The sequence below is a fragment of the Amblyomma mixtum genome, chromosome 1, assembly GCF_055824585.1.
Source record: "Amblyomma mixtum isolate Tamu chromosome 1, ASM5582458v1, whole genome shotgun sequence".
Taxonomy (NCBI): Eukaryota; Metazoa; Arthropoda; class Arachnida; order Ixodida; family Ixodidae; genus Amblyomma; species Amblyomma mixtum.
Genome location: NC_143012.1, coordinates 132,547,717 through 132,573,276, shown reverse-complemented (window position 1 = coordinate 132,573,276; position 25,560 = coordinate 132,547,717). Strand labels below are relative to the sequence as shown.

Below are 25,560 nucleotides of genomic sequence, written 5' to 3'. Positions count from 1 at the left end.
ATTCTCAGTCTGTTTCTCTATCCAATCTATTGCAATTGTGGTTCTATTCTAATTTTGAATGTGTAACTGTGTGATAAATTGCGTTGAGTCATAATACCACTATCGATGCTAAGCGAGGTGCCACTTTACCAGCCTGTGCGATGTCAGTGCACGTTAAAGAACCCCAGGTGGTCGAAATTTCCGGAGCCCTCCACTACGGCGTCTCTCATAGCCTTAGTCGCTTTGGGGCGTTAAACCCCACAAACCAACCAACCAACTTTGCCAGCAGTCGCCTGTTTCCTTCCAGACCACTGCCAAGCCTGCTCGAAAGAGGCGTTTAGCCTGCAAGCCTCGACTATCTGATTGCAAAGTGCTGTTTGTATCCGTGTTGGAAAAAACGTGGCAACAGCAAGATGTCCAGAACAAGAAGAACGTGCGTTTATTGAAGCGTGCCGATTATATAGCCCGCTAGTGATAACAGGCAGCTCGCACCGCGCATGTCAGCGACAGAGACGCACCGTCATATACGTGCCTGATACATCTTTTCGCGGGAACAAACAAAAACAGTTGCAGCAACAGGGGTTAGTTAAGCGCACTGATTAAATTCCTCGTCATAGCAAAGGCGTTGCGGGGCCCTCCTGTTCCGCTACGATCTCCTTAATGCTGGTGGCTGCACGGCACCCGGAAGCGAGCTTCCCGCTGTATTGGCCGCGCACGGTGGTTCCCCAGCAGTCCTTTGTGGCCCTCCCGAGGCCTGCGATGCGAGGCAGGTAGCAGGCGACGAAGGCGAGGCAGGTACCTGGGGGTTGTCGATTGGCCTAGTTGTGTCGCCACCGTCGTCACTGCTCGTCTCGGCATACCGCTCTCGCGTCTCTACGAGATGTCGCCGGTTACGTCGCAGAACTCGTCCATCTTCCGTTAGAAGCTGGTACGACCTTGGAGCCGGAGCGCTTACTACCCTCGCCTTCCGGGCCCACGTTGTAGTTCCTCGTAGCCTTACCACGTCGCCTCGAGAAAGCTTCGGCAACGGTTTGCCCTGCGTTTTCTGGCGATGCTGCTCTACCTTGCTGCGCGGCACTTCTTCAAAGTCGGGTAGGTTGACTCGCAGGCGTCTCCCTTGCAAAAGTTCTCCCGGGGATCGGCCGCCTTCGAGTGGTGTTGATCGATAGGCCAGCAGGCCTTGCCAGAAATTGAATTGATTTATTTTCATGTAATACACATACATGAGGAGATGGGAGAAAAAGCCGCTATAATGCAGCTTGACTAGGCTCCCATCCCCTATACAAGAGCAGAGCATCAGCAACTAATATACATGCCAATGAGGGAAACAAATACATGGTTCAACTGCAACCAGTAAAACAGAAAGAAAACAGTTTACAAAAAATAAGAAATAGGTATTAGCAAATGCCCATAGTCAAATTGTAAAAAAATGAAAAAACAAAGTTTGCAATGAAAAAAAAAACGCAGGTAATAGCAAATGCACACCACATTTGTCATGTTGGAGGATTTGCATAATTTTATGGATGTGGAGAGATACATGACAGAAACAAACAATTTAGTGCTTTTAATGACAGATTCTCTATGATGATTCCCTTTTTCCTGAAAGAATTCAACATACTTGGAATGACTGTGCACAACATTTCAACGCCGTAATTGGTCCGTGAACGTTGCACAAACCAAAATTCAGGATGGCGCGTTGAATAATAATGACTGTTAGGTCTTAAAGAAGCAATGTGTGATAACGAGTTCAATACCTGTTTTTGTTGGCTTCTGAATGTTTTGCAAAGGCGATATTTGTATAGGACTGATAAAGCTATTAAATGAAACTTTTTAAACAAAGCGTCAGTGCTGTGAGTGGAAGAAGTATTAGAGATAATTTTAATCAGCCTATTTGGCAGTTTTATTAGCTTTGACATATTTGTTGCCGTCGTTGTACCCCATACCAAAAAGCAGTACTGTATATGGGAAAGAAATAGTGAATGATAGATGACAAGTCTAGTGTTTATTGGTAATAACTGCCTGTTGCGATACAGTATACCTATTACACGTGCTGATTTACTTACGACATGGTCGACGTGCATGTCCCACTGCATATGTTCTTGAAAAAAGACGCCTTTTTTCGTCCCCGGAATCCTGGGTTTTCTTCTAGACGCGTTTGACCACCTGCACACCTTTTTCAGCCAGAGCATTTGACTGAGGGTAATGGGGACTCGAAGTCACATGTGTAAAGTCATAGTTTTGTGCAAACACGGCAAACTCGTGGCTCGAAAATTGAGGACCATGGTCCGTGCACACTTCTAGTGGCACGCTATATCTTGCGAAGATAGCGCTGAGTGCTGCGATTGTAGCCCTTGCACTAGTGTCCTGAAGTTCCTGCACCTCTCGGATATTATAAAATGCATATCTTCAGTTGACGAATAGCAACAATTGTGTTCCCTGTACCATAACCACAATTTCCATCTCTCTGCCGGCACATAGAACGAACTTCCCAGACAAGGTAACAGGTAAAATATAAAGGTTTAATACATGATTAAAGGTGAGACAAGAAGGAAAGTAGGTAGACAAGGTTACAAGGTTGAAGAAAAAAAAGCCCCTTTCCATGCCGAACAGCGGCTTAAATAGGGTGTCCTGTCCCCAGGTCCCTAGTTGGGGAATTCGGTTAATCAAAAATGCGTCCAATCACTGTGAACTGGGTCACGTGTCCATTCGTAGTGGTCCGCCCACAAGGACGTCCCCCAGTTCACCCTCGCCACTTCTTCGAAGATGCTGTCCGGCCGATCCCTCGCAGCAACGATGACAAGCCGTTGAGTTCGAGCCATTCGTCAGCCGAAACACGAGTCTGACACCTGCACTTCACAGCGAGCCGCGGGGACGGAGGGCCGGCGTCGCACTTGCGCCGAAAGGTTCCAGGAAGACCGGAATCCGTTACCGAAGCGCGAGCACGCCAGCACCCGCGCTGGCCACAAACAACACAGAACAGCCGCCGACACACCATGCCGTTGCGTTTCGTTTGGGTTCGGCACCGCTAATGGGAGTTGAGCCGTTCCCGTGCAGCGGATGTCCCCCCCTAAACCACCAGGGGGTCCCCTTGTTGACGCCGCTCCCTGCTTTCGGGGTGCCGGGGCCGCCACGCCGACGCCTCTCCGAAGTCCTGTCTATTGACAGTTTCCAGATGTCTGGAGATTCTTTGTAGACCGGCGTTACGCGTCTTTAACACATACGGCACCAAGGGGCCGTCCCGATGCTTCGGCGCTTTAGCGGAAGGAGTCGAGCGTAACAGCAACTGAAGTACTTCGCGCCCGCCAACTTAGCTTCCAAGTCTTCTCGTCTCGGGAGGGGAAAATGCTGCCTCTTAATGTACCGATTGATCTGCCTGGGATCCAAACAAACTCGCAAACCGCCATCTTTTTTCTTGACGACAACCAGTGGACTTACCCAGTCAGTAGGCTTATTCACTTTCACAATGATGTTGGCTCGTTCCATTCTTTCGAGTTCCTTTTTGAGAGGCTCCTCCAGCGCCAAAGGCACCCGGCAGGCTGGCTGCACGACCGGTACTGCTCCAGGTTCCAGGACCATGTGATATGGCTGCTTCAAGCAACCAAGTCCTTCGAAAATGTGCCTACAATTCTTGAGAGAACCATGTGTCGGAGGCGTATTTATAACATTCACGGCACGCTGAACCAGTCCCAAAGCTTCACTGGCGTCCAGTCCGAGTATAGGCTGACGACCGTTTTTCACAATGAAAAGCTTCACCACCGTGTGGAATTTCCTCCAACGCGTACAGTTTCCGACACTGTCCCAAAGCACGTAATAACGCCGCCGTTATGTGCCCGTAGTACTGTGCTCGTCGGAGTTAGTGCTCCAGCTGATGGCAGTTTTCGATAGACTTAAAACGGTAAGAGGCTCGCTTGCGCCCCTGTGTCTATTTTGAAGGCAATTTCCTGACCGCCGACTTGAGCATTTGCAGTCCACTCATTCGTGCCACTTTTAATCCCTACGTCTAGTACGTCAAAGTCGTTCTCCGGAAGTGTGTCGACTTCGCTCACTTCTTTTGACTTCCTACAGCAGATAGCAAAGTGGTGAAACCTACCACACACGTAGCACCTTTTACCAAATGCTGGGCATTGCTTCGGTTTGTGCTTGCGATTACACTTTCTACACTGCCATTGCTCCCCGTCGCACTTGGGCTCTTTACTCTGCGCATGCTGCAATTCTGTGCGCCGCCTTGAAACAAAATCCACACAACTCTCTTCCTTACGCCTCACCTCTTTTTGTTGCGCTACTGACTCTGCAATTTTGCACATCTCCTCCGCTTTTGCTAACGTCAATCCTTTCTCTTGAAGCATCTTCTCCCGCAATCTAGGACTGTTGGTACCAAAGACGATCTGGTCTCTCACCATTGAGTCGTGTAACGACCCAAAGTTACACTTAAGCTTGCTTCTTCAGGTCACGTAAAAAGTTTTCGAATGGCTCTCCTTCCGCTTGGTTCCTCGTGCGAAAAAGATACCGCTCATGCACCTCGTTGCTCACCTCTGTGCAGTAGGCGTCGAACTTTCGTATCAAGGTGCTGTAGTCATCCTTGTTCTCGCCCGACTCGAACTTAAAATTGTTGAACACATCGAGTGCCTCGTCACCGGCGATGCTCAGTAGGAGCGCAGCTTTCGAAGCCTCACTTCTCGGTTGGTCCTTGACTGCCGACGCTTGCAGGAAAATCTCAAATTTCTGCTTGAAACGCTTCCATGTTGCCGAGACACTCCCTGCCACACGCAGCGGTTCCGGTGCGACCAGCCGTTCCATGCTTCGTCCGCCATCGGTGTAGCTAGATCGTCTTAGCCACTTCTGACACCATGTATCCGTGTTGGAAAGAACGTGGCAACAGCATGATGTCCAGAACAAGAAGAACGTGCGTTTATTGAAGCGTGCCGATTATATAGCCCGCAAGTGATAACAGGCAGCTCGCACCGCGCATGTCAGCGACAGAGACGCACCGTCATATACGTGCCTGATACGCTGTTGAAAAGCCGAGATAGGACAGAACGTGAGCTTGTGGAAGCCTTCTATATCAACAAGAGAGGTGACAGTTGCATTAGTGACACGTCAGCTGTTCTTCGGCGCAGTGAAATACTGTTTCTTGATGCATATCTGTGAGAGGTGAATGTCTGCGTTCAAGAGCATGGATAAGGACAAAGCCTATATAAACGTTCTTCCCTGAATAAATCCCGTTGAAAGTGCAGCGCTCGTCCTGTTCCCTTACTCGTCCGTGTCCCCGTTTTGCGCTCTCATGTCTTTGATGAGAGAGAGAGAGACTCTTTAATGAAGAGCAGAGAATTTAGCCGGCGTTTAAAAATCGCTGGCATGCTACTCTGCGTAGGGAGGGGAATTTGGGAGATAAAGACAGAAGGAGAGCAGAGTGGAAGAGGTGAAAAAAAAAAGATAAAATGCGGTCATGAAATGTGTACTAAGGATGCAATGGCGAGAATTGATGTAACCTATGGAGTGATGGAGTGCATAGTCCGTCAAATGGGCTGACGAAGTTCACTGCATGAAGAATGCATGAAGGTGACGTGCAAGTGAGTTTAAAGCTTATCAAGATGTCCAATGTCTTTTAAATATGTGAATAGAAAAGTCATTGCAAGTCTCTGTTGCCTAAGGCAGGCTAAGGGACCTAAAACTTTGTCCATTGTAAGGGGCACTGAGCAGAGCTTCTGCATGCAATGTTCATAGTACGCACGCTCGGTAGTATATGCAGGGCACTCAAGCAAGATATGCTCCACAGTTTCTATCGCGGCACAGTTGTCACAGTGCGGACTGTCCATGTGTCTAAAACGGTATCGTAAGCCGTTTGTATATGCAGCATTAAGACGAAGTCGATGATAAAGTGTTTCCAGATGTCGAGGAATTCTGGGTGAGAGTCTTGATCTAAGATGTGGGTCGATTGAGTGAAGAAATTGGTACTGATATGTCGGCAAACTCCAAAGCCGATACATTTCTTCGGAAGCAAAAATTTAGGCCACCTGGGACGCATCAGATTTCGTAAAAATGTATCTTCGATGTTGATGGCCCTTACGGGCCGCTTCATCTGCTTTTTCATTAGCCTGAATGCCACAGTGAGCAGGTACCCACTGAAATTTTATGCAGTGGCCTGTGGCAATAGCTAAATGATGTAGATATCCGATGTCCAGGGAAACTGGCTGGTGATTCGTTTTCTTCAGCAGGTTGACCAGGATCTGGAGAGATGCTTTCGAATCGGTGAAGATAACCCAACGGTCGGCGGTTCGGCGCAGGATGTAAGAAACAGCTTCCTTAATGCCGTGAAGCTCAGCTGTCGTAGAGGATGTCCTCCGCTGCAGCCGGTAAGAAAGGGCATGGCCTGTTGAGGGCACATAAAGGCCACATGAAGAGGTTTCTTTAGTAGTTGAACCATCGGTGAAGATATGGGTGTGCTGCCTATATTCCTCCGTTAAGTAGGCGAGAGTAGTTTGCAGAAGCGCTGCCTGTGGCATGCGGCTCCTTGCATTCACACCTGGAACAAACTTCTTCACCTTTAGAGGAGAGAGTGTCCATGGAGGAAAGGCCAGAGGTAGTAGTTTCTGTGGCTGATTAATAGTAGGGATGGGCAGGAGCTGCACTGCGTGGCCAAAGCTAGAGTTGCTGTGAGTTAGGTGGACACGGTGCAGGAAGTGCTTCTTCCCTTGAAGAACATGGCGGAGATGGGTACGCATAGTTTCCTGGGCGGCAATCACCTCTAGTGGGAGACATCCTGCCTCCGCTACTGTTCCCGATGCAGAGGAACCCTTTGGGAGGCCAAGGCATATTCGCAGGCAGTTGTTCCGTGCGGCAACGAGAGACTTATTGCTTGATGTAGATAATCTTTGAAACACTGGTAGACAGTAGCGCAAGTTCCTTCAACGTAGGCTTTTTCAAGCAGAAGCATTGATCGGCAGTTGCTACCCCACCTTGTTCCCGCCATGAACCTAAACACTTGCGATGCTGCAGTGATCCTCTCGCGGAGTTTTTTGATCTGAGGTGTCCATGAGAGCGTAAGGCGTTCCGTTTGGATACAGTTCTGGGAAAGAAGCTATTTTTAAATGTGTTTGTGCTGCCTAAAATTGGGGCCAAAGAGTGTTCCCATGTTTGTCTGGTCTTCCTCGCACTATGAGTTTTTACGCATTTTTATTTTTCATTGTCAGCATTGGTTAAGCAAGGTGAGGAGGTAGGGAGACACGGTCTCTCCGGTGCTATTCACTGCCTATTTCAGGGGATGCACTGCAAAGAATGAACAGTGGTTTAGAGAGGCAAAACAACACTCACCTATGGTTTATGGGGTTTAACGTCCCAAAGCGACTCAGGCTATGAGAGACGCCGTTGAGAAGGGCATCCTGAAATTTCGACCGCCTGGGGCTCTTTAACATGCACCAGGTGGTCGAAATTTCCGCAGCCGTTCCTCATAGCCTGATTGGCTTTGGGATATTAAACCCCATAAACCATAGGTGAGTGCTGCTTTGCCTCTCTAAACCACTGTTCATGCTTTGCAGTGCATTCCCTGAGTGACTCAGCAAGGCAGTGTCATCGTGGGCAGAAACGTAAAGGCTGGGTGAGGAAACGAACGCGGGTTATTGACGTCCTAGTCGAAATCAAGAGGAAGAAATAGGCAGGACATGTAATGCGAAGGCATGACAACCGCTGGTCCTTAAGGGTAACGGAGTGGATTCCAAGAGAAGGCAAGCATAGCAGGGGGGCGGCAGAAAGTTAGGCGGGTGGATGAGATTAAGAAGTTTGCGGGGATATGGTCGCTGCAGCTGGCGAAGGACAGGGTTAATTGGAGAGACATAGGGGAGGCCTTTGCCCTGCAGCACATGACTCCTCGCTGTATCGCAGTGAAGCACATCTCTACGTACATGCCCCTCTGCCTGGCAAGCAACGGCACCACTCTGCGGCTCTGAAGGGCCGTCGTTTTACGGGGCTCTTGGCGGGGTGCAGGTGACTGCAGCATGAGTTGCAGGTGCACATCGTCCAGTGTGTGTACTTGGTGCAGGTCTGCTCGGCGGGTGGTCCGTGGGAGGAGAAGACTGAAGCGCAGCTCTCTCTGCTGGCGATGCTGGCTGGCATGGACACTGCTGCCGTGGCCAGCGTAGTTGCTTCAAGGACTGGTACTACTTGCTTTTTTCCTCTGTGGGGTAGACAGATACTCCTCACCCACAACCTTGAGCTGCTGGATAAACTCTGGGCAACCCCTTAATCTGTTTTTAAGACCTGACCTGACTGCTGTGCTTTCCAGATGGCGCACGGTTGTGTTTCATTTCTGCGGCACGAGAGGGGCTGCCATCCCACTGGATGGCAGACCACTTGCGTCATTTGCTGGAAGAAGGATGCTTGTTGCTTTAAAAAACCTCAATAATTCACAAGAGTGGGTTGTTCGGCTCAGCCCTTTCTAAGCTGTATCCATTGTACGGCATGGAACTTTCGTAAATTCAGAGGAATTTGCGTTAACACGTTTTGGCGGGCTAGTTGGTTAAGCATCTTGAATAAACAGCGCGAACGAAGACGAGCACGAAAGACAAGAAAACGGACGACACAGCGCTGACTAACAACTGAGGGTTTATTGCTGATCACACAAGTATAAATACATAGATGTCGGCAGAGAGGGAAAGGTTTACAAAGTGCAAAAGAAACAAAAAACAAAAACAAATAGTGCTCTGCACGGGGTCGGGCCGGCCCGAAAGCCCGGGCCCGGCCCGGCCCGCGGGCCGGGCCGGGCCGGGACATGATCTGTTTTGCCGGGCCTGGGCCGGGCCCAGGCCTGAAGTTGCGGGCCCGGGCCGGGCTCGGGCTTAAAGCTGCGGACCCGAGCCGGGCTTCGGTCCGTATAGAAACGGCTCTTATCCGACTATTAATTCACTATTGCAGAGTGAAGTACACAACTGCGGCATTGGAGCAGCGACACAGGGGAGCTATGGGTTATAGTACGCGCTGAGAAAAAATCTAAGCTGTATTCATTGACTTATTTATTAAGGCGAAAGCCTTTAATGTCTCATCGTTGTAAGCAGCAGTTGTCGACAGAAATGTCACGCTTTTCAATTGGTCGAAACGGTCGTGACGTCACAGTGCGCGAATTTCAAACGGGGCCAATTGCACTTTGGCTAGTAACCATGCAACCAATTGAAGGGATCATGTAGTGATGCTCCAAGTAAGTGGGACTGAGCTTAGTGAATTGCATAAATACCCAAATAGACTAATTAACTTTTCTAGTCAGGCCATATAAATAAATAAAAACGAGTAGGAAATTGGTCGAGCTCGGGAATCGAACCCCGTCTTCGGGATGCGGGACGAGCATGCTATCCACTCCGCCATGCAAGCTCGATGGTTTCGAATGAACAAAGGCGCGTCTAGTGAATACGGTGTCTTCGCTCACTCCCATCCTCCTCCCTTCCCTTCCGGCGAGGTTTAGGTGTCCACCGAGATTAGCGAGACAGATAGATTTCCTTTCCTCAAAAACCAATTTACTGACGAGCGAGGCGTAGAACCGAATGGGCGATGACGTTCTGTGGACTCCCTGGCAGCGTTGCAAGACGCTGGTGGTGGTGGTGGTGAAAAACTTTAATCAAAGAGAGCTTGAGGGTCAAAAAACCCTGCTGCATGGTCGGTTTCCTTAGTCCGGGACACCGCACGACGAGGCCCCGTCTCGCGCCCGCTTGACCAGAGCCCTTTGGGACTCCAGTGTGGAGCAGTTGAGGAGGGCAGTCTCCCATGCCTCTCGGGTGGGGGTCGCGTTCCACTCCCATGCCTCTCGGGTGGGGGTCGCGTTCCACTCACGCGGGTTCGATCCCAGCCGCGGCGGCTAGAATTTCTTTGGAGGAGAAATTCTAGAGGCCCGTGTACTGTGCGATGTCAGTGCACGTTAAAGAACCCCAGGTGGTCGAAATTTCCGGAGCCCTCCACTACGGCGTCTCTCATAGCCTTAGTCGCTTTGGGACGTTAAACCCCATAAACCAAACCAACCGTTCCACTTAGAGGCGAAGCTTAGCATCTTAACCACACATCAGGGACCGCACTCAGTTAGGCAAAAAAATTCCCCCTGAATTTTGACGGGTGTCCACCGAGATATGTGAGACCGTTACTGCGGATTTCCTTTCCTGAAATACAATTTTCATTTTCTTCATTACGGCCCATCTTTATCTTTCTTCTTTCACTCCCACTTCCTCCCTTCCTCTACGGTGCGGTTCAGGCGTTCACCGAGATGACAGAGAATTACTGCGCCATTTCCTTTACTCAAAAAGCGTTGCGTTCAAAGGGAAACGCATCGCGCCGAACGGGTGGTGGCGTTCTGAGGACTCCCTGGCAGCACAACACTCTGTTGCGTTCCACTCCTAAAGGCGAAGCTTAAGCGTCATTAATTACCAGTTAATTAATATTCAGGAATTAATCGGTAATTAACTGTTAATTTATTATTTGTCATCACTAAGTAATTAGTACTCAATTACATGTGACGCCACCAGTGCCACACAAGCAGTCAAAATGGTGCGGAAAACGCTTTCGCCTCTACGCACTTTAGACAGTCAAAGTGCCCGCTGAATTTTTTCCTTATTTCCACGCCGCAGTGGCTTAGTGGTCAAGGCGCTTGATTACTGAGTCGGGTAACCAGGACTTGCTGCTAGCCTCGGCGGCCACATTTCTATTTAGGCGGCAAGCATGGCAGCCATGTACTTTGTAGTATCATTGCTCGTTGAAAAAACCCTTGTGGTCGAAATGATCTGGAGCCCTCTGCTTCGGTGTCTCTCACAGCCGACTCCCCTTGGGCCCTTAAGCCCCAAAAACATCGCTTTTATTTTATAGCTTTATTTTTCTCTTGTGAGAAAATTCACAAACTAAAGCGCGTTTGGTTTTCTTTTTGATCAGCTGACGGGAACGTCTAGTAAATTAAACAGCCACAAGAGCTCGCGAGAGCTTGTAAATCTCATCTCATACATACATACATACATACATACATACATACATACATACATACATACATACATACATACATACATACATACATACATACATACATACATACATACATACATACATACATACATACATACATACATACATACATACATACATACATACATACATACATACATACATACATACATACATACATACATACATACATACATACATACATACATACATACATACATACATACATACATACATACATACATACATACATACATACATACATACATACATACATACATACATACATACATACATAGATACATACATACATACATACATACATACATACATACATACATACATACATACATACATACATACATACATACATACATACATACATACATACATACATACATACATACATACATACATACATACATACATACATACATACATACATACATACATACATACATACATACATACATACATACATACATACATACATACATACATACATACATACATACATACATACATACATACATACATACATACATACATACATACATACATACATACATACATACAGGAATTTTATTGCAAGATATATATACACAGTACATAGCGTGTGCCCGCAGAAGCGCAAGCGCTTGTGGGCGGGCCACGGCAGTCACAACAGCATGCGGTGAATACAAAACGCTGAAAGTGCACACTTTACAATCCATAAAGAAGAAAAAGAAGAAGAAAGAAGAAAAAAAAAGCAATAACACAAAGTCGAAATATTACATATAGTTCAGTCAACAAATTTAGCGATTGAGAATTATGTAAAGCAAAGAAAATCTGCAGTTAATAAATGGAACACAAATTGAAAAACAAGATAGAAATTACAAAGCAACTCAGTATTTCCTTTCTTTGAAACTTTCAAACCACGCTTGCAGTCCAGATTTCACAGCCGTTAACGAATCACAACCAAACACCTGAGCAGGTAGTTTATTAAAATGGTAGGGTATATAGAACTGTCGTGTCCTTTTACCATAATGTGTGTAAACCCTGGGAACTTTATAACGCGCTATATGCCTAAGTGACTCTGGTTTTTTATCTGGCTGTTTAAACTGTGCTGAAAAGTAATTTCTGAGAACTACCACATGTAAGTACAAGTCATGCAGAGGAATAACTCCTGCTTTAGCCATTCTGGTGTTATGGTCGGACTTCTCGTGAGCAGTGCCATACAATAAATTAGTGGAGATTCTGCACAGGAAACTATCTACCTTCTTAATCTTACAAGGTGCACAAGAACCATACGCTGAAACGTCGTATCTAAGGATAGATTCTCCTAAAGATCTATATACAGTCTGACGCAAGTTTATAGGTGTAGTGTATTTTATACGATAAAGCTGGACAGAAAGAGCACGGAGTCGTTTTAATAAATAGTCAATTTGGGAAGACCAACTCATGTTGGAATCAAGATATAGACCAAGATATTTAACACTGCTCGAGTAGGGTAGTGGCGAACATTCGCAATTGGCACAGTTGCTACCATGCAGTAGAACCGACTGGGCAAGATCAACATTCTTGTGCGGATTTCTGAAACATATTAACACAGTTTTGTTTATGTGGATGTATATTTGATTTCCAGATAGCCAGTCTACTATTTTATTGATATCGTACTGAAGTAATTTCAGTGCGAGTGGGCTAGATTCATGGGATATCACTAAAGCTGTATCATCAGCATACTGAAATAATTTTGCATTTAATGTAACGTTAACCATATCATTTACATAAATATTAAACAAAAAGGGTCCCAAAACAGAACCTTGTGGAACGCCGTACTGAATATCAGAAAAAGCACTAAATGATTCTTTAATTTTCACTACTTGCTACGCTGTGACAGGTAACTTGCAAAAAATTGTTGGTATGGACCACGGAATCCAATACTTTCCAACTTACTTAACAAAACAGAGTGCTCCACGGTATCGAATGCTTTCGATAAATCCAAAAACAATCCAAAAACACATTGATTAACATCCAAGTTACCATTGATAAAATCACAGCAATCTTCGAGAAGCTCAACCGCACCAATATTACGACGGAAACCATACTGTGTAGTACTCAAACAAGAATACTTCTCACAAAAACATGTCATATATTGGTGCACAATTTTTTCCATCAGGATGCTAATGACTGGTAGTATGGCAATTGGTCTGTAATTTGTTTGATCTGTCTTTTTTCCCGACTTGTAGATGGGTCGTAGTAATGAGATCTTCAGACCTGATGGTATTTCTCCTGTCTTGAAACACCCATTAAGTATATGTAAAAGTACATCTTTAAGTTTGGAGTAATTGTTTCGCAAATCACGCAGTCTAATCTTATCGTAGCCTGGTGGTTTGCTGTCTGGTAGCGTCCTAATAAGGTTCCACAACTCATCTGATCAACAGGAGGAAAAGAAATTTGTCTCTTTCACTCGAAAGCGTTCCCCATTACAAACAAATTATTCACTACATAATGTTCCCTTGCAAAAAGTACTTGAATATAAGTACCTCGGCGTTTATTTTACACCTAACCTAACATGGACGAGGCAAGTTGAGTGCACTACATCCAAAGCCTGCAGAATGCTTAATTTCTTAAAACGAAATTTCAATAAAACACCGTCTAATGTCAAACAACTCCTGTATTTCACTTACATCCGACCAATTCTCGAATATGCCTGCCCTGTATGGGACCCCCAGTTTGCTTACTTACGTGATATGCTCGAGCGCGTCCAAAAATAATGCTGCGAGATTTGTGTCCAATAATTACAGCTTCTCAACTAGTGTCACGTCTCTTAAAAATCACCTTGGCTGGGGATCTTTAGCTAACCGTAGGAAACATTTGAGATTACAAATCATGCATCGCATCTATTTTGGAAAGCTGAGCATTGACAAAGACCGGTATATGCTTCAACCTCACTTTTTTCTAGACGAGTTGATCATCAGTGGAAGATCCGAGAGATTAAGTGTCGCACAGATGTTTACAAAACCTCGTTCTTTCCACGGACGATCAATGAGTGGAACAGGCTACCAGCCGGCAGTTGTCTTGCGCTTGTCTTTTTCATTTCATTAGTGTTATTTTATTTCTGGAGCGTGGTTGTCTTCCTTCAGTGCATGTTTTTCCTCATCTATTAGTTGTGTGATTGTATTTCTGTTATTATGTGTATCTTTCGGCCAAATGAGCAGAAGTTATTGAGTTCCCCCCCTGCAATAATGCCCTCGGGCGCTGCAGGTATCTGTAATAAATAAAGCAGTAAAGTGCAAATCCTTAGTTATCTTCTCGGTGCAATAGAACAAGAAGTTCGTTTCACAATATGACATCTATAACTGCATATCTGACTGAACTTCAGAGCATTATTATTGATCGTTGTGCTTTGCAAATAAATCTGTTTTTGTCACGTTTTGCAAAATTTCCCATTTTTCATGAAAAAACTGTGAAAGAAAGGGCTTTTTTTCATGTCATTGAAAATTTCTTGAAATTTTAAATCTCTAGTCCTGAGTGACTTAGCAAGGCAATGTCATCTGCGAACCACAGATTACTAAAGTATTCTCTATTAACTCTTTTCCCCACTGTTCCAAACCCAAGCTTCCCAATCTAAGCACAATCTCTTCTCCGTCCTTCAACAAATCTACTTTTACCTGATCCTTACCAGCTGCTTTCCCCCCTCTGCATTGCTCCCAAGGCTTTCTTAACTTCATTCTTCGTTACTGGTGGGATGTCCCATTTGCTGTGCACTACTGCCTCTCCCATCAACACTCTAGTTGAATTGGTTACTGTATAGATTTGTGCACAAGTGTTCAACTACTTCAACTATCTTATCCATTTGCTAATGACATTGCCGTCTTTATCTGTTAGCACGTACAGTCTTTGTCAAAAGTAACCAGGCTGCATGGATTGCTTCTAGCTTGTATAGCGGAGCCCTTGTGGCTTTCTTAAAGATCGAAAAGTGTTGGAAGGTAAGAAGACCCCCAGTCGTTACCTTTAACGACCATTTCAGCTTCAGGGAAGCTATAAGGGCTCCACTCTACGAGCTAGAAGCAAACCATGCAGCCTGGTTACTTTTGACAAAGACTGTACATCTGGTTTTTACCTAGGCCTAGTTTCCTCTTCATAGCTTTTAGGCTACCTGCGTTCTTTAGAGCATGCTCGATTTTCTCCATGTTAAACTTTTTTATGTTCGCTACCTTAGGCTTTGCCAGTTCTATTCTGTCCGTAGGGTTAGATGCTTTCATTTTTTGCCACTTCTTAATCATATTTTTAGTCTTATGAGATAGCTGAGAAAGAATACGGTGCACCCTGTGGTATTCGCTTACGACGGCTAAATAATTTTTAATTGAATTTCTTCTTGACGCTGTTTCGGTTTCAGTTTCATGGTTCTGACGATGGTTGTGTCGTGTAATTGATGTTTAGATCCCGTTAGGCAAAAAAACACAATATAACAGCTGATACATTGTTTGTTGTATTTCTAGCTAGTGAAACAGGCTGGTTTTAGTACTGTAGTGAGTTAAAGCTACCGTATTTACACGATCGTAAGTCGACCTATATTTAAAATTTTCAAAATTTGACAATCCGATGTGGGGGGGGGGGGGGAGTTGACTTAAAATCGAAACCAAAGCATCGCACCATCGATAAAGTCTAGACAAACGGACAGCGTGGTTGCATCTTTGCTGCGCGGCTCCACCGCATCGCTCTTGGTGCTGAGCTTGAGCAGCTGCTATGTCAACGCGCATAACCGGCATCCCCATCCCGCATGAGGCGGCCGGCCGATGGTGGCTGTCGATGAGCGGAAAACCAGCACCACCTCACTCTCCACACGTGGCCGCAGATTGCGTCTGCTGATAAGCCGTAGAGGCCAATAGCGCATTCGCGTTCTGCTTTTAATAGACGTCGTCCAAGTTTTTTTTATTGCGAAAGCAATACTGCTCTTACTTTCGAGCCATTAGCGTGGTCGTGGCGCTTCCACCATTGACCTTTAGCTGACCCCTGTGGTGACGTTACGCCAGACCGAGAGAGACAGGGCACCAGCTCGCGCGGTTAGCATAGGCGCGGCGGAGCTGCCACGGCGCACTGCGCAGCTGCCGCGAGAGCGCGCGCGCACACACCAGAGGGCGCGCGCACACACTGGGGCCCTTTACCGTACGTAAAGATGATGGCGAATCTTAATGAGAATTGCCAGAGAGGAAATGACGGTGGATTTTCTTCGGGAAGATCCCCGAAAAATTCAGGGCGTTACAGAAGTGTAATGAACAGCAGTACGTAATGCAGAGGCGTTTATGTATAAATGTGATTTGGTTTTGTATATTTTTCTTTTTTTTTTCGGTTGGCTCTTTCTGGCTTTGATAATGTACTGGCATATAAAAGGAGGTGTTTTCTGCTATAAACTCAGTTGGTAGGAGGCGCTGCTTTTATCTTTACGTCTTCCGTCGTTCATTCCCTTGCGCGATTCTGATTTATTATGAACCGACTAGCCCAACAGTAATTCACATTGGCAGCTTTATTACTGAACTGTAACACGAGCACGTTTTTCAGCTCCTAATGGGACACTTTGCTTGTTGTGTGGGTAATAACATCTTGAAGTCAGTTTATATGCATGTAATAAATGAGTTTAAAGCAGGAATTAAATAAATTAGGACTAGAAACTAGGCTAGTTGTAATGGACTCATATTAAAAAAAAAACAGTGCAAGAAACACTGACCAGAAGACTAGGGGACAAACACAGCGCCGTGGTTGTCCTCTAGTTTTTTGGTCCGTGTTTTCTGCGCAGGTTTTTTTTTCAGTATTAATGCAGGAGTCTAAGTGAGGAATAGTAAATTATAACATATAATATGGTATAGCCTACAAACATTTCGCGTCGGCTTTTCTAGTATGCAGAGGAGCTTGACCTCAGTTGATTTCAGCATATATCAGACTAAGTCTGACAGACTTTTGAACCAAAGGCATTCCCATCCGTCCAAAACTGCCGCGGTGGCTCAGTGGCTATGGCGCTCGGCTGCTTACTTGAAAGACGCGGGTTCGATCCCGGCCGTGGCAGTCGAATCTCGATGGAGACGAAATACTAGAAGCCCGTATACAGTGTGATGTCAATGCACGTTAAAGAATCCAAGATGGTCGAAATTTCCGGAGCCCTTCACTACGGCGTCTCTCATAGCTTGAGTCGCTTCGGGATATTAAAGCCCCATAATTATACCAAACCGCACCCAAACTGTTTTCATACAGTTTTAGTTTAGGCGTTAGCAATGCGGCATAGTATGTATGTTAATATAAACTTTGGTAAACCATTCCTAAGACTTCGGTTATTACAAAAAGTCTATGTCAGTGTATTCCTTGCCCTCTTAAAGCTAGCAGTTTTATAGTATAGTTATTACTTATGATCCTTGCGTACACAGGGCCCATTAGGCCAGCCTTTGCATTCCTTTCAGCATATCGCACTTCTTGAAATCGCCAGCGACCCTCTCAGTGATGATTCTGGATGGCAACATGTTCTGGGAGCACGTAATCTCCATTTCTAAAAGCTGGTCATCAGCTTGATGACGTAGGCGTTGAGGAGCCTCGTTTGTTAACAGTTGGGGATAAGAGTGAGTGGAGAATGCCTTCAGGAGATGAGCTGCGAAGCATGATCAAAGACCGAGACAGGCAGAACAGAACGGTGGGGCTAAAGGTTAATCTGCCGGAAAGCCAAGTAGTGCCCAGCAGCCTCGGAAAGGGGCTGCAGTTTACCATTAGCAGCGATGCGGTGGAAGCGGTAAGGGATTACGTCTACTTAGGGCAGGTATTGACCAGAGTCACGAGAGTGAATTTCGAAGTACGCGAGCCTAATGCGCTTCCATTTTTAACAATGCTAATGTTTTCTTTTTCTCTTTCTGAGCTGTCAAAACTGAGGGCCGAGGCAGGGTTGATGTGTACTTCCTCGGCCAAAAAGTTTGCTGCTTCTTACAGGAATATAAATGTTAGAGCAGCGTGTACGTGAAGCAGTGTGTGCGTGCAGGGGCGGTGTGCGAGGCCCTGCGGCGGCTGCTGTGCCGGGACGGGGCCCTGGTGCCGGCGGCTCGCCTGCTGGCCCACCTGGCCAGGGGGGGCCTGGTGCTGGACGATCAGGAGGTGGTGTCGCACCTGCTGCGCCAGTCGGCGGCTGCCCTGCGCTCTGCTCCCCACGCGGAGCTCTTGCGTGAGCACGGCTTCCTCATCCTCCTCACTACAGAAAATAGCTCTACGTTTAATGAGTTCAATTTGATCTGTTGAAGCAAATCCTTTTGAAACATTTCATGGCCGCAATTTCTTTCATTGATACAATTTTAGTTTGGCTGTTCACATTTTTTATAAAGTCAAGCATGACTTCAGCTCATTTTGCAATACTTACAATTCAAGAAACTTTGCGTATGGTCTACGTTCCGTTGCCCCATCTACTGGAAGACCCAGAACAAATTATGGTAAAAAAACAACTGGTTATCAAATTATAACAGTGTGTAATGCCTACCTGTCTCTTATTCAGACTGCTTTAGAAAGTTATAGTGTGTCTGTATTTAAGAAAAACTGAAGATTCTTCCCCCTCCCCCCGGTTAAATTTCAGGTAACTCTTTATACTTAATTTTTAAATGTGTGTTTGTCTTCCTTCTTTTGTGCATATTATGAATTGTTTTACTTATTTTTAACTGATATTTATTATCGTCTATCATTAACAATTTTCTATTGTGATAATGTTGCTCATTGTTTTTTCTCTTTTGTCCATCCGGCCACCGTTTACACGATGTGTTAATCGGGGTGCAGGCCTTGTCAAGAGGCATGCTTGGTCTACCTCTTTTAGCCTCACCTCGAGGGCATATTGTACAGTCAGGCCGGAATGAAACGCGAACAGCACTTGTGAACAAAACGAAATATTTTACCTGCGCACTTTCAAGTGCAGTCTACAACTAGCCTGATTCATGTTTCAGAGAAAAGGGTCTACCAAAGTGCATATTCATAAACCGGTTGTAACGAGAAATCTCTCTGCAGAATAGAAAAGTACGGCATGTTCGTGTTCGCGTTTCATTCCGGCCTGGCTATACATAATATGGCAAAATAAACATACTACTGCTACTGCTAGTGCTACTGCTATTGCTGCTGCTGCAGCTGCTACTACTACTACTACTACTACTACTACTACTACTACTACTACTACTACTACTACTACTACTACTACTACTACTACTATACTACTACTATACTACTACTACTACTACTATACTACGACTACTACTACTACTACTATACTACTACTACTACTACTACTACTACTACTACTACTACCACTACCACTACCACTACTACTACTACTACTACTACTACTACTACTACTACTACTACTACTACTACTACTACTACTACCACTACCACTACCACCACCACCACAGTTTGTACTTGTCTCATGGGCGCCTAGCAGTGAAGTGCACCCAACCTCTGCAGACAGCCTGTGCCAGCTGCTGCCGGCAGCAGACCTGGAAGAGGGCTCATCATCCCTCGCGGAGCTGCTGTGCTCGCTCAAGGGTGTCCTCCTGCAGGCGCAGCTGGGTCCCCCGCGCATCGCCGCCGTCCAGTGCGTCAGCGCCCTGGTCTGCACTCGGGCCGCACCGCTGTGCGCCCGCCTGCGCCTGCCCGGTGAGGGATACAGGGAACGCCTCGCGCGGACATTTGTCTGCAGTCAGGTGCCAGGAGAGATCGTGCCTCGTAGTGCTCTGGAGCGACAGCAGCAGCAGCGAACTTGCGAGCTGCTGAGAGGTGCATCCAAGCAGTGAGAGGAGGCAGTGCATGCAACAAGGGAAGGGCACAGATGGCAGTTGCATTTTATTCATTGCCCACAAAATGCGCGACATGCTTGTCGGCGTGTTGAGAGCAGTGAATAGTAGAAATCTGGCATTCAGCTCAAATCAGTTGGATCATCCCCTAGCCCCTCCGGACAACTGTTTTGACGGGCGGGGCAAAATCGTTAAGCTCGTTTGTATTTTTTGCTGCTCAGAGGAGACAAATGGTTTTCAAATGCTCTTGCCACAGCAACGGCAGGCTGGCAAGCTCTGACTAGATTCATCATTATCCAGAATAAAATATTCGTGCACAATGGGGCAAATGTAAATAAACAGCAAAAGAAACCACTATCGATGGTAATAATGCGCAAAAGGAAACCCTTCACCTTTCTGCGTTCCATTAATGGTCACCTTCTGTCGTTCGTTAAAAGTAGCACATACCTAGCTGCAATTCCCACCTCTAATCTATGATGTAATGAACATGTTTCTACATTGCAAACAAGGCGATGCAAAAACTGTTACATTAAAACGGCCCTGAAGAAGTGTACTGACGATATAAAATACAAAAACTTTATAAGACAGGTTCTTGAATGTGCTTGAGATGTGTGAGACCCCTTATAATGTTATTAAATTTTGAAAAGTCCCTATTAAAAGCAGCCCATTCATCTACAGTTGGTGTACCTCACCAGCTGCTCTCGTTGAAGGAGCTAGTTTAGAACCATTACGGTTGCGACGGTATTATGAGCGAATCAAATGTTTGCATCTAGTCGAAAATAGAGAACACGGTACAAACAGGAACATTTAATACGAGACTATTACACGGTAAACGGCACTTGCAAACGCTTAAAAAAATAATTGAATACATGTGCAGAAGAGAAGCCTTCAAATACAGTGGAGCCCACTTATAACAGCCGCTGTTATAATGAACCAGCAATACTTTGATTTGAGCTAGTTGGTTGTAGCATGACATGTTTACGCAAAAGGCGTACTGGCGCTAAAAAACGAAGACAACACACACAACAGGACAGGACTGGCGCCAACTTCCAACTAGTTTATTCACAGAAAAAACCACTTAAGAACCACATTGCATGCAAAAAGATACAGACAAACCAGAAACAAGGGGTGATTTAACAAAGATGCACGTGCCAAACGGACCAAAGGAATGATTATAACGCTGCAAGAGACCCACTCAGAAACCTAATCTCTTCTTCTGACAATGACACAGAAGGTTTGCTTATGCAGATATCGCCCCTCTGTTTGATGTAATAGGCTTCTATTATTTCACGCTCTAATCTGTCTTTTGATCTTGCAATGAATTTGGTGTTCTCAAAACCAGGACGGCATTTGCAGCTTTTGCAGTGAGTGGCCATGTGGCTGCCATAGCCATTTTTTACAGCAATCTTGTGCTGCCTCACTCTTTCATTGTAGCACTGACCTGTCTGGCCGATATATTCCTTGCCGCAGCTTAGAGGAACAACATACACAACATCAGCCGTGCATTCAGTGGCGCGAATTTGGTGTTTCTTTTTGCACTGCTTAACCTTTCTTACTTTGTTGAAAGTGCAAACGCGCGACAGCTTGCAGGGAGCAGAAAGCACCACGTTGATCTTATATCTGCTGGCCACTTTCTTCAGGTTGTGCGAAAGCCGGTGAATATAGGGAATCACCACCGTCGGTTGTTTTTCTTTATCCTTGTTTTTTTGACCCTGTTCTCCCATCAACATCCGCTTGCGCTTCTTAACCAGGTCCTCACTAATGCTAGTGATGAGGTGTTCTGGGTACCCGGCTTGATGAAAGCGTTCAATTTGCGCATCGAAGCTCTGTGCCATCTCATGCTCACACGATTTATCCAAGGCTGCATTCAAGCATGTCGCAACGATTCCGCGCTTAATTAGCTTGGAATGTGCACTACTAAAAGGCAGTAGCTCTTTGCACGATCTCGGGTTGTAGGACCAACAAACATGGCGGTCCTGCTTAAATTGAAGTTTCAAATCAAGAAACTGCAGGCTATTGTTGTGGGGAACTTCATGCGTGAAGTGGTTTTTTCTGTGAATAAACTAGTTGGAAGTTGGCGCCAGTCCTGTCCTGTTGTGTGTGTTGTCTTCGTTTTTTTAGCGCCAGTACGCCTTTTGCGTAAACATGTTATAATGAACGCTCGCTTATTATGAACAAGGACGGGGCTACTGTCAAAGTATATATTAGGTTGTTGTTGTGTTGGGTTTAATGGTACTACACAGGTAAGGCCGTGACGCGCCAAGCACGAATGCATTTATTAGGGCAATGGCATTGTATCTAAGACACGATGAACAAGTGCGGCTGCAAAGCTCAGTTACAGTGAACGAGGAGGTGCTGTAAGCTCGGTAAATTCGGTTCTTGTCGGCTTTTAAAACCACACATTTTTTGAGAAGGGGCATGTATTGAATGACTCAGCAGTGGACTCACAGAACTTTCCCACTCACGCTTTTCACGTCATGCCCATGAATGATAGGTTTCTGTCGTATGGGCGTGATGTGAAGAAAATGTATGTGAATGGCCTGTCAGCCGACTGCCGCGTTTGGCATGCCCCTTGTCAAAAATTGTGCGGTTTTAAAGTGCACAAAAACCGCCTGGCACGTGAAATAATTGTGGCTGAATGTATTGCACTTATGGAAAGTGGCTGTGCAAGTTCTGTCGGGCTGTAGCCAAAGGAACTATAGTGATGGTGATGCGATGGTATAAAAACCAGCCTTCCTGTGTGCAGTAAATCATTCTCTGTTATTACACTACATTTTTTCCCTGAACAGACTAGTGGGTACATTGGAGAGCCATGCACTGACGCAAATATTAGTACGCGCAGTGCCAACACTCTTCCAGGCATCTGATGACCTGCCCACCTATTGCGTCCCCAAAGCGATTTTAGCAACTCTGTTGCCGAGGGGCATACGGCTGCTCGGGAAAGCACCAAAATAAGTGCAGTTTCAAGAAACAGAAGTGCACAGCGGACTGACGCTGTGTGACTTTGTGGCGGTGACATGGGAAGCCCACTCACTACGAATCTCGGGTGCAACGAATGCAATATCCCTGTCAGGCTCGACTGTATTCTTTTTTTCCAAAGACTGTACGTTTGTGTAACGCTCTGTATTTTGATGCTGTGGATATTATTTGGACAAGAGTGCGAGGCTCTTGTCAGTCTGTTTTCTGGTGCAGCAGTGGCCGCTTGTGGTTTGGTCCGTTGTGTGCCTCATTGCCTAAAAGGCTGTACTTGCGGAAGGACTCTAACGCTGGCTGCTCATGCGCAGACGTGCTTGCGGAATGCCTGGTGTCAGCAGCGGACGCCCCCTTTCTGGAGTGAGTATTCCCTCAGAGTCTGTTCAGTGGAAACGTTATGCGATTCAACCAGTCCAGTGCTCTGCTCTTGTGTGCTTGCTGTGCGCGAAGCGGCTGTCCCAGCTGGGACACAGTGCGCACAGGCACAAACACATGGGACGGATGGGAGATAATACAGCTCGCAAATGCCTGCGATGCCATCAGGTGGCTCTGGTCTCAGTGAAAGATTGGGTGCATGGTGTTGAGATAAAACTGCTGCAACAGGGGCTATTTCTCTCCATGCTCTATTGCACGCATGCTGTCGAGAGCAGTACATTGTAAGGGGCCTGAATTCCATCCATCATGGCACGACCGGTTGCATGTGAGGAGGCTTCAGCGCACTCGGACCACGCGGACGGAAGCGAAGCAAACCAAGCAGAAAAAAAAAATGCGGCTTAGGGCTGCTTACATGTGGGAAGCATTACTCTCCCTGGGTGCACTGGCACGCACCCACACTCTGCCGCGCATGTATGACACCACTCGGAACGCTGTACAAGGAACACAGTTTTGATGCGAAAATTGATTCTGAGGAAAGGAAATGGTGCAGTAACTGCCGCACATCTCGGTGCACACCTCAACCTTGCCTTAAGAGAAGAGTTAAGGAGTCTGGGAAGGCATACGGAAGGCGCTTATGTCGTTGCTTGGAACCCCTGTCACAAGCTTGCTTCCAACTTGACTAGCAATGTAAGCTATATCCACCGAGAAATTGTATGACACCACCCGGAACAGTATACGAGAAGCAGTTGCATCAAGTTTTTGGCATGCAGAAAATTGGCGCCCATAGAGGCCAGCCAATAGGAAGTATCTACAGATGAACGACATGTATACGATTGCCTGAAATGATAGCGCCCAGCTTGCTGTGAGCATTATACGGCCGCCTGGTGACGTCACCGTATTTTTCTTGGCATTGCTGGCGTTTTCTGTGCGATATGCGAGTACACGCACTGACGCATGCTGCCGACTTTTCTCGTAATGGGGCTAGTAATGCTTTCGCATTGAAAAGGGAGAAATGGGAGAAAACACCAGCAGCACGCCAACCGGCATTCACAACGTTGCCTGGCTGGCTGATACTAGCTGGTTAGTCGCTGCAGGCTGGCTCGAAGCTTGCGAAGTGGTCACGAACATATTGGCTTCAGATAGAAGACCTGATCAGAAGAAAAATGCAGACGACGTGAAAAGGGGTGATAAAATTGAATTAGGAACAAGTAGCGCTAATAGCAGCAGGCGTAGCGGAAGCAATACTGAAACGCCCCATGGAGAAGTGCGATTATAGTCATTTAGAATTAGTACCCAGTACAAAAATGGAACAAGTAAAAGGGGTAAACCACTGGAGAGCACAGAGGAAGCCATGAAGCTGATGGAATAAGGAAATTAAGGAGGCCATCGACGAATGACGGGTGGCCTCAAGGGAGCACTGAGAAGCAAAGAAAAGGACGTAGGCAAAAAATGCGAATCTTATGAACAAAAGAAGCAGCAAGTGCAGGTCCTCATCCAGGCCAAAAAGAAAAAAAAGCAGTGCTCTGGTCACTGGCTGGCTGAGGTTCGCGATGCAAATAAAGGGGCCAAGAAAATTATGGAACCATATCAGCTGGCTGGGTAAAACGAATCAAAGAAAGCAACCACAGGTTCAAGATTTCGAGGGAAAAAATGTTAGAGCGAGGTGACGCTGTTAAATACATTACATCAGCTGTAGCTGATTTATTTAGGAGCATCGACAGGGTAATCTTCCTAATTGAAGGAGCAACACATGACATCATAATAGAAAGCAGCTTAGAACTGACCTACCTGGGCTGCAAAAAAGCTGGAAGCCTAAATGCACAACTGCAGGGACAGACGAAATTCCAATCAAGCTGAATAATGAACTGATTTGAATGCAGTTGAAAGCCAGCGCTGTGCATGCCCCTTCTGTCTGCGTCCATGTCTTTTGCGCTGTATTAAGAATGAACTTTGACCAAGAAGCAAGGAAACGTTGTTAAAAAACATTGGAGACAAGTCGCAACAAATAAGCACATTCCGCAAAGCTGGAGATACAGTAAAATGATTTGGTTTATAAAGGGAAAGGAGATAAGATGCACATAAAATCCTTCAGACCGATTACGATAACATCTGTTGTAAGCAATGCAGGTGTGAAATTAAAATTGTAGTCGTACCGACTGCTGTGGATCAGGTGGTCGAAATTTCCGAAGACCCTCACTACGGCGTCCCTCATAGCCTGAGTCACTTTGGGACTTTAAAGCCATTTAACCAAATTAAAACGTAGTGAAATGAACGGCGGCGCGGCAAGAACACTAACAAGAAAGGGGACGCCACATGCGCACACTACCAAATGTTTATTACACGGAAAGGTGGCGCATTTAAACATACAACTCAAGCATGACACTCATCGCATTATCGCTCCGAACTGAACACGTGGAAAAAAAAAAACATCAGCAGCAGGATAACAGACAAGAAACAATCAACCTCTGCAGAAAAAAACACTAAGAGA

General features: G+C 46.0%; 1 protein-coding gene across 1 annotated transcript in view; it reads left to right on the top strand.

Annotated features, from left to right (window-relative positions):
* LOC149367623 (uncharacterized) overlaps window positions 1–25,560 on the top strand; it is a 225,783-nt gene that overhangs the window by 120,691 nt on the left and 79,532 nt on the right. Inside the window, exons 5-8 of the mRNA XM_089556426.1 lie at window positions 8,015–8,129; window positions 17,942–18,121; window positions 19,396–19,587; window positions 23,009–23,057. Of these exons, the coding sequence (XP_089412552.1) occupies window positions 8,015–8,129; window positions 17,942–18,121; window positions 19,396–19,587; window positions 23,009–23,057 (536 nt within the window). The remainder of the gene's footprint in view (window positions 1–8,014; window positions 8,130–17,941; window positions 18,122–19,395; window positions 19,588–23,008; window positions 23,058–25,560) is intronic.